The following is a 9,038-nucleotide window of genomic DNA, read 5'->3' on the forward strand; positions in this document are numbered from 1 at the left end:
GGTGCATCTAGTTGGGGCCGGGATTGGGATCGGATTTGGGATTGGAATTGGGGGAGGAGGGCGGGGAGGTGGTGGTGGCCGGAGGAGGAGGTGTCGACATGGGCGGGGCGGGGAGGAGGGGAGGGAGGGGGGGCTGCCGCCTTCTCTACGCTTTTCTCCTCGCTTTTCAGCACCAGTTTTTTCGGGTCTTTTCTCTCTTGCTCCCTGTCTTCTCGCTGGTTTTCTTCTCCACCTTCCTTCCTTCCTTCCTTCTTCCCCGTGCAACGGGTGATTAGTGTAATTAATGCAAACAACTTCAGTGTGATAATTAAGGCATCTACGTATGGTTCATGAAAACTTTTAACCGTAAGGGCCTCTTTGATTCAAAGGAATCCTAGACGGATTCTGGAGGATTCTAATTCTTATATTTTTTCATAGGATTACAATTCATAAATAAAAAAAATACCTTGGGATTCATATATAGCGAGTACGTAGTACCTACCATATGGTAATTTTCATCCGCTCTAACCTCATGTGAATAATTCTACGTTTTCCTGCGCACAATCAAACGGCCATATTAATCATGTAGTATCGAAGACGACATGCAACTTCATTCTCATGTTTTTTCTCTATTCATGTGCTGTACAAATTATGTGAATCATAGATGCCCTAACATTCCATTGAATCAAATACTCCCTCCTTTTCGGTTTATAAGGCTCAATTCAAAAATCTCACCAACCAAAGTAGATGATGAGTGGTGAAATACCTTTTAGAGTTTGCAAAAGCACCCAAATTAATGCTCTTGTTTTCCTCAAAAAAGTATGTTTATCAATGCATTAATTGCAATGCATACATGCATAAATTACATGCATTGGTCAATTTTCTCTTAATACTTGCATGCAGAGATTTAATGCATCTTGGAATCTGAACATGTGATGGAAAACAACCAAATTGAGCCTTATAAAATGAAAAAACTAAAATTTTAAGATAAACCCCATAAACCGGAAAGGAGGGAGTAGATCCTAGCCGAAAATGAACAGTTTGGTTATTTTATTTTTGCGGGGATGGTCCCCTCGATTCAGTTCGACGGAATGTCAAATTGTACGGACGCTTTCCTTATTTGTTTTTCTACTTTTGTGTTTTTTTTTATTTATGGGCTTTGCAATATGGGGAAATATTCTTCATACAATATTTGAAAGAAAAAGTCTATCTACAGGAACATCGTGAAAGATTCCTATATTTGTCTCTGAGAAATTAAATATAAATTTAGGCATGTCTTTCAACATGGGATGAAATTGTATTATTGTGTTTAAAGTTTTGCGGGTCAAAGGGGCCCTTAGACCTCGTCTACAATGTACTTTTTTCTTCTAAAATTTACCTGCTTTAAATAGTTTGCTAAAGTTTTTTTTTTGCGGGAAGAAAAACTATTCTTAGAGTGAGACTTTTTTTGTTGCGAGGCCTTTAAGTGGTTAAACAACATTCGGTGTGAATACTCGAAGAATATTGTTCGCTAGGGGTTATGCGAATTTGACCAATGTGATGAAATGGCTCAGTTTTGAGTTTTCTCTACTCTTGCCGGCGTGTTTCGTCTCTTGAAAGTATGTAAGATTCAGTTGTCCACTCGTTCTTCCTCCAACATGACATATGTCCACTCTATCTATGTTCTGAAAAGAAAATCCGCCTCAACCGCCCCACATCGAATGTTTGTAAGCCAATAAATGATTATCAAACAAGTGTTTACTGTCAAATAAAATTATGTTGATCTAACAACTATATTTACACACTTAATTCACGGGCTAACTTAACAAAATTAATATGCACACTTAATTCACGGAGTAACTTAACAAAATTAATATGCACACTTAATTCACGGGCTAACCTAACAAAATATGCATTCCCTCGTTGCCACGCATAAGTAATTATCTAGTGTAAATACTCTCTCCGTCTGGAAATACTTGTCGAAGAAATGGATGCATACTTGTTAAACTACCCACAGTGGGAGTAACATAGGTAGTAACATAGATAAAGTAGATGATGTGGCAAGCAATAAATGAAGAAAGAGATGAAAGTAGTAACATAACTAGTTATAGTAGTATGAGTAACATCACACATATCAAGGCAAGATGTGTCTATAGCCTAATAAATGAAGTGTTGCATGTTACCACACATATGTTACTCCCCACTATAGAGATAGTAAAATAGACTAGTACTCCCTCCTTTCCGGTTTATAGGGTTCAATTCAAAAATCTCATCAACCAAGGTAGATGGTGAGTGGTGGAATATTTTTTGTAGTTTGCAAAAGCACCAAATTAATGCTCTTGTTTTCCTTAAAAAATTGTGTTTATCAATGCATTAATTGCAATGCAAGCATGCATAAAGTACATGCATTGGTCAATCTTCTCTTAATATTTGCATGCAATGATTTAATGCACCTTGAAATCTGAACATATGATGAGGAACAACCAAATTGAGCCTTATAAAATGGAAAAACTAAAATTTTAAGATAAGCCCTATAAACCGGAAAGGAGGAGTAATATGGGTATGTTACTATTCTATATTACTACCCATTGTGACTAGTCTTAGGCAGCCATGGTCTTGTCAGAACTCTGTTTAGCTCTTTTTCTGATGTATGCAGCGTTTGTCCCTTGTTTACAACCCAATCAAATTGCAATTATTGAGAATACTTATTGAGAATACTAAATGAAGCCGAACAGTACTAGTGCATCGGAAGTAACGTACTTTAAAAACATGAAGACAATGCACACGTCGTATGTGTGAAGTTTCTTATGCACGAACGTCATAGCAGACAAAATGCTAAATATAATACCACTAGAATTGCGAAGTTTTATTCGAATTGTGTCAATTAATTTGGATCGAAGGAAGTAGTACACTTTTCTCACCAACCAAAAGAAACCAAGAAAATCCCCTAAAAAAAACCAAGAAACAGTTCAGACACAGGTTAAAAAAAAACTTCAGGCACACGGGCTACCAGATCACAGCGACTTAGCGTGGGATGCATGCATTTAGCTAGCAAACTCAAGCTTTTACTCGTGGTGTACTCCTACTTGTTAGGTTTTGCAGGTCTGTTTGCCTGCACATGGAACCCAAGGATGAGAAGTGGCAGGCGGATAGAGCCAGCACGTTGGAGGTCTCCCATTTCCGTGTGCCTTCCCCTTGCCTGGATCTGGCTTTGTCATGTGTCTGTGCAAGGAAAACAATGGAAATAGATGGGGTTGTCATCACCGGCCCACAATTAGAATATTTCCCTGCAAAAAAAGCGAGCCCTCGGTCATTTTGGTCTTTACTTCCTCCGTTCCATAGTGTAGTGTGTATTAAAAAGAAATAAGTCAAAATTAACAAACTTTGACTAGATTTATAGAGAGAATTACCTGTATCTATAATATAAAAAATACATACAGCATGAAAATAAATCTCATGATATATCTCTTTTTTTTAAATGAGGCAAAAAAACTTGCCATTTTCGTTATGCAGCCAGTATTCTATTTGTAGATTCTTTTCTTCATAAGCTTGATCAGAGTTTGCATTGTTTAACTTTTCAAAAAAAAAGGCGCTACGTTACGAAATAGAGGAAGTACTTCCTAGTATCGCCCTACATCCGCGTGTGGGTCCTCGTGGTGTGCTCTAGTGCGTACATGGTTGAGCCAGAGTGGGTGAAGTTAGGAGCCCACGACAAGATAGTTTCTAAGTTTAGCGCCGCAGCACACGTGGCCACGGCGCTTCAGGTCACAGTGAGCGGCCTGCGACGAGTGAAGTTACGAGCGCCACTTCTACCTAAGTTTAGGGCCGGGGCACACATGGTTTTGGTGGCTCAAGTTACGAGCTCACGACAAAACCGCTGCTAAGTTTAGCGGCGACAGTGCCACACACTTGCGGTGGCCCGGGCAAGCTATTGAGTGCGAAGATGAATGCTGTTTCTAAGTTTAGCAGCGCACAGTACCACGCGGATGTGGTGGTCCAAGTGAAGTGCTGCGACGGGCTCACGACGAGGTCGTCCTTCCTAAGTTTAGTGGTGCAGTGATTGGAGCTGCGAGCTCAAGAGGAGATCGTTTCTAAGTATAGTTGTATGGTCTATGCACTGGCGGAGCTGTATTATAGCATCACTCATGAGTTGAGTTGAGGGCAGCAGAGTCGTGTCTTGGGAATATTCCATCAACTCACATGTTCAGCCTGAATCATCGAACAACGTAAAGGGAATGATAATTTGTTGAGAATTGAGGCGTCATCTGGTCAAAAGAGGACGTGTTCGTCGTGGTGCGGTGATGTTGAACATCGCCATGCTTATCCACACCCATGGCATGATGGATAGTATCCTACGTGTGCCACAGGATTATTTAATGTAAGGTGTCCAAGTATCATGAATCAGAATAGGCAATTGGTCCTGGGTTTTAGTATGACAGTGATACCCTGTGTTTGCTTCAACTAATCATGGAGAAAATGGGCCAACATGTTGGCTCATCACCATCTTGATCCAACATCAGGCACGTCTCTTCCCTATTTTTTATATATTATAATAACACGTAAAATCCCCTACAGTACCATTTTTTTTCTTTCTATTTGCAGGAGAAAGAACTACTCCCTCCGGTACATACGGGTCCCTGATACGTATGGGAGGGAGTACATTGTATTTCTGCACATTCAAAAAACCTACCGAGGAAATTACTCTACAATTTGTGTATACTTTCTCAACGTTAAGCTCCAGCAATATACTAACATGAAAACTCTGAACTTGCGCATACCATATACCAAAACCTTGGGAGGCAATGTCGAACACAAATACGCGATGAAGATTGAAGTGCCTTACTAGACGACAAGGTACTTTAGACCAAAGGAGGAGAACAAACAACTCCAGAAAATAATCGCACAATAACATAGGAAACTAACTTGCTAGGGTGTGATCTAGATGTATCCGATTCAGACACAGAAAAACACCCTGCTAACATGCAAATGTGCATAGATTGATCAAGTGAGGAAACCTAGATTACACAACAGTCATACAACAAAACAGATACAGTTGCTCAGCAGTTTACAGCAAGATTCGAGCTCGCGAGTACTCGAATCAAGAGGCCACAACATTTTCAGGCCAAGGTGTTCCATCTCTAACACTAGGTAAAAACAAATAGCGCTCACTGGTAAAAGTTCGTCATGATTGCTTGTGAAGTTTGAAGCCAAAAACTCTTGGAACATATTGCTGTGATGGCTTCTGTGGCTTCAGGTGTGGGTATGTCATCAAGAAGAGATGAGGGAATGTCGTACCAAAGTATGCTCCATCAATGTCTTGGCTGAGTCAAGGATGTAACAGCGGTACAATATTTTGTTCTAGTATAACTGTAACCACCAAACACATGTATAAATATGTAACACAAACTACAAAAAGGTCCAAAATGCAGGATGAAGTAGAGTTGAATCATGTTTATGCAGACCACAAATTACTACCTAAACCTTTTTCTATACGATTATACCACAGTACTGTTGTGATGGAGAAACCATAGTGGCATTTCACTATTAGGGCTATATATTTCAGTAGTTTCAGACTTTACATATGTGGAAACGACAATTTGATAAGAAACCACATGGGATGGGACACACAAGAATCTTACCACAGGTGGACGGAAACATCTTAGCTAAAATTCCCACGAAACAGCATCAAAAGTTACATAAGAAATCATAATTTGTGAAGACCTTGTTTCATGGGCCACACAAGTTAATACTCTTACGATGGATGAATATATTAGTATATTACTCCCTCCGATCAGAATTAATTGACGCAGTCTCTATACAACGTCCATTTTACATTGTACAGAGGCTGCGTCAATTAATTCGGATCGGAGGGAGTACTAATAATTTGAGCAGAGTGAAAAATCCAAAGGATACTGCCTTGGTACTTGGACCTTGGATAGTGTAAATCTTCACATTTTGGACAAAACACCTTCACTGTGCTTGACCTAGGAATGTCTGATTGCCCTGCTGGAAGACAGGGTTGACCACAGCAGTATACTCGAGGGCATCTGCCAAAATCATAGTTCTTGAACTTCTCTAACTGCAACAAATGAAAATGTAGTAATTCAGTACTCTGGTACGAAAGAATTGTATCTTGATGCATAGGATTAAAACATGCATTACCATTGCAGCTAGACCCTTGCTGGTTAAGATGTAACGTGCATGAATTAAACCATACAGCATCTCTGCAGATGACTCAATTAATTCATTTTGCTCCTCAGTGAATACATCACCTGTACAAAAATGGCCCCACTTAGATGAATTCAATAGCAAACCTGAACAGTACCTTCTGTGGGTACTAGAGTGCAGGATGAATATACACAGGTTGCTGGAATATACACAAGTTACTGGAATTTTGCTTCTTTATGAAATGATATTGGTGAACATAAACAAAGATGTTATTAAAAGAAATAAGTAGGTGATCTGAAAATACAAATAATGGATGATAAGATTAGCAAGGAAAAAAGTCCACTTTTTAACCCTAAACTTGGAGAAAGTTCAGTTTTCAAGCTGAACTCTAAAACCGTTTGAATTGCTACCGCAAATTACTGAAATAGCCCACTTTTCACCCTTGGACGGTTTCAGAATTCTTTTTGGTAACATGGATGCCGCGTGTCATCCACACCATTGGCATGTCACCACCATGAACAAGCACTAAAGCCACGAGCAATTCTAAAACAAACTATACCATCCGGATTAAAAACTTTCACGAAAAGATATACCAGAATTGTACAAACAGATAAAAGAATGGAATTTGATGGCATGCAGCGACGTGGCATTGAGGCTGCATCTGTGTGGCTTCCACATCAGTCAAAACCACCGCCTGTGAAACCGCTTGAGCTTTAAGTGGACAGTTTCAATAGTTCAAGGTTGTATTTCAAGCACTTTTAGAGTTCAAGGTTGAAAAGTGGGGGGAAAATCCGAACAGAAATAGCATGTCAATTGTATTACACTGTTACTGGTGTATTTAGTATTTACAGTAAAAAAAAGTAGCTTCTTAAGAAGAAACAATCTCACCATTAGAAGACTCAATGTCTAGGATGAGATCAAGTGCATAATCATAATATGGCACCTGACTGCTTAGGCCACAGAGATTGAAATCATCCTGTATATAATCATCATCAATCTCACAGAAGAATTCGTTGCCTCGCAAGCTACAGAACCATGAAATCCAAGATGTGTCCTCTCCTTCAGAACCACTAACATCAGAATCTTCACTGTCAGTTTCGAATTCCTCTGCAGTGCCAAAATAAGAAGGTTAGATGAGTTAGATAGTAAAAAATGATTTTATTTATCTTTTCCTACTTATAAAGATTGAAGTTGGTGGTGAGTTCACACGTGGAACCAACAACCTTCATCAATAAACGAATGCACCCCTATCCACATGTATGGACTAACAGCCTTCAAGAGACAAAAATAAACAAATGTACTTTTACTAACATGTGAGACCTAACAACACATATACTCCCTCTGTAACTAAATGTAAGACATTTTTTGACACTGTCATAGTGTCAAAAAACGTCTTATATTAAGTTAGAGAGGTAGTAGAAGACACAAATAACAAATGCAGAAATGTGACTCCAACTCAAACTTATGCTCTTATTTTCTGTTTCTCTTCCCAACCAAGTTCTTCCAGTGTATCACAGAACAAGAGAGTGAACAAACTGTGATTCCAAAGCGACGATAGACCTTCTCTTCCTACCCGATCCATGATCTTGTGCAGACAACTTACTAATGTCTATTCTCATATGTTTCAACATTCGAATGTTATTATGTCTTGCAAAGGACCTACTGTGACCACTTAAGATTTCTCCAATTCATGTTGCATGATCTTTCGTTGTATTTTCTCTCTTTTTAGCCATGAACCGCACGCAAAGGCCGCAGTACACCGATGTATTTTAACGACTTTCTAAGCCAGTGACCTAACTCCTCATATTGTATAGTTTCATAGCAACGCACGAGCATTGTGCTAGTAATCACAACTATTCCAGTAAAGCGACGTCCTGAAAAACACTACAAAAATCCATGTGGCTCACAAAAGTAAAAACGCATGATATTCTACAGATTAAAAAAAATACAAAGAACATCACTATAGTGATAAAGCAAAGAGAAATAATATTTCTTATTGAGTTACTCCACATAAATTTGAATTCATAGTGTTCGATATCCCTAAGGGTGTCTTGGGCAAGGCTAAGGTGTTCAATCGTCAAACAACACATGATTAAACAGAACTGACCAGTTCAAACAAAAAAGATAAGAGCAACTCTAGTAGAGTCATCATATTGCATATGGAGCACACTTCATAACGTTTTGGAGGCCGGCGAGCCTTTGCGCAAACATATAATCGCCATAAACATAGCCTCCAAAACATTCTCCATGTGGAATCGGTTTGTCATTGGCTAACAAGACCTCTTTCTTCCCCATCTCATCAAACAACAATGAAGAAGTTTCAAACTTGATTTCAACAAGGATTTTTACTCGGATTTCAACAAAGATATCTAAACGATTTCAACAAGGATTTCTACTACAATGTGAACTAGGATTTCTACTACAATTTCAACTAGTTCGGCCTCTTCCTTCGTTTGGAAGTGATCTCGATGCTTCGGCTGCTTAAACTTCCGCAATCAGGCGGTTGACGAACGTTTGTGTGTCCTTGTGTAGCCCTCCATGAGCGCTTCCAGCCATGGCCGCCATCGTCATGCGGGCAAGGTAGCGGTGGGAAGCAGGGAGGCGCTCTGCGCTGATGGCTGATACAGCCTTATGGAGAGCGTCCACCTCGACTGACTCGGAGTAGTGCCACACCCTCTCCCATAACTTTCTCCCGGTGCGGTCCTATTGAGTCTCGCCGTGAAAGGTCCATGAGGCGGGCTCGGCCACCCTGACATGGCCGATGGGAGGTTAGTGTGGCAGCTACGGGGAAGATATGTGAGGAGTGGTGCCGGCGAAGGGCAGAGCACGGGGGAAGATTATGGAAGAGTGGCGCTCTTCCCGGTGAAAAAGCAAGTGCGCCATTGACAGGGCCGACCACGAGGGGGCGGGGC

The 9,038-nt window shown here is 40.1% G+C and overlaps 1 protein-coding gene across 1 annotated transcript in view; it reads right to left on the reverse strand.

Annotated features, from left to right (window-relative positions):
* Positions 1-4,846: 4,846 nt before the first annotated feature.
* Positions 4,847-9,038, reverse strand: part of LOC119339394 (putative casein kinase II subunit beta-4) — a 6,737-nt gene continuing 2,545 nt past the window's right edge. Inside the window, exons 2-5 of the mRNA XM_037611475.1 lie at positions 7,015-7,233; positions 6,121-6,230; positions 5,872-6,037; positions 4,847-5,274 (exon numbers count right to left, since the gene is read on the reverse strand). Of these exons, the coding sequence (XP_037467372.1) occupies positions 5,141-5,274; positions 5,872-6,037; positions 6,121-6,230; positions 7,015-7,233 (629 nt within the window). The 3' untranslated portion in view covers positions 4,847-5,140. The remainder of the gene's footprint in view (positions 5,275-5,871; positions 6,038-6,120; positions 6,231-7,014; positions 7,234-9,038) is intronic.

The sequence above is a fragment of the Triticum dicoccoides genome, chromosome 1B (genome assembly GCF_002162155.2).
Source record: "Triticum dicoccoides isolate Atlit2015 ecotype Zavitan chromosome 1B, WEW_v2.0, whole genome shotgun sequence".
Lineage (NCBI taxonomy): Eukaryota > Viridiplantae > Streptophyta > Magnoliopsida > Poales > Poaceae > Triticum > Triticum dicoccoides.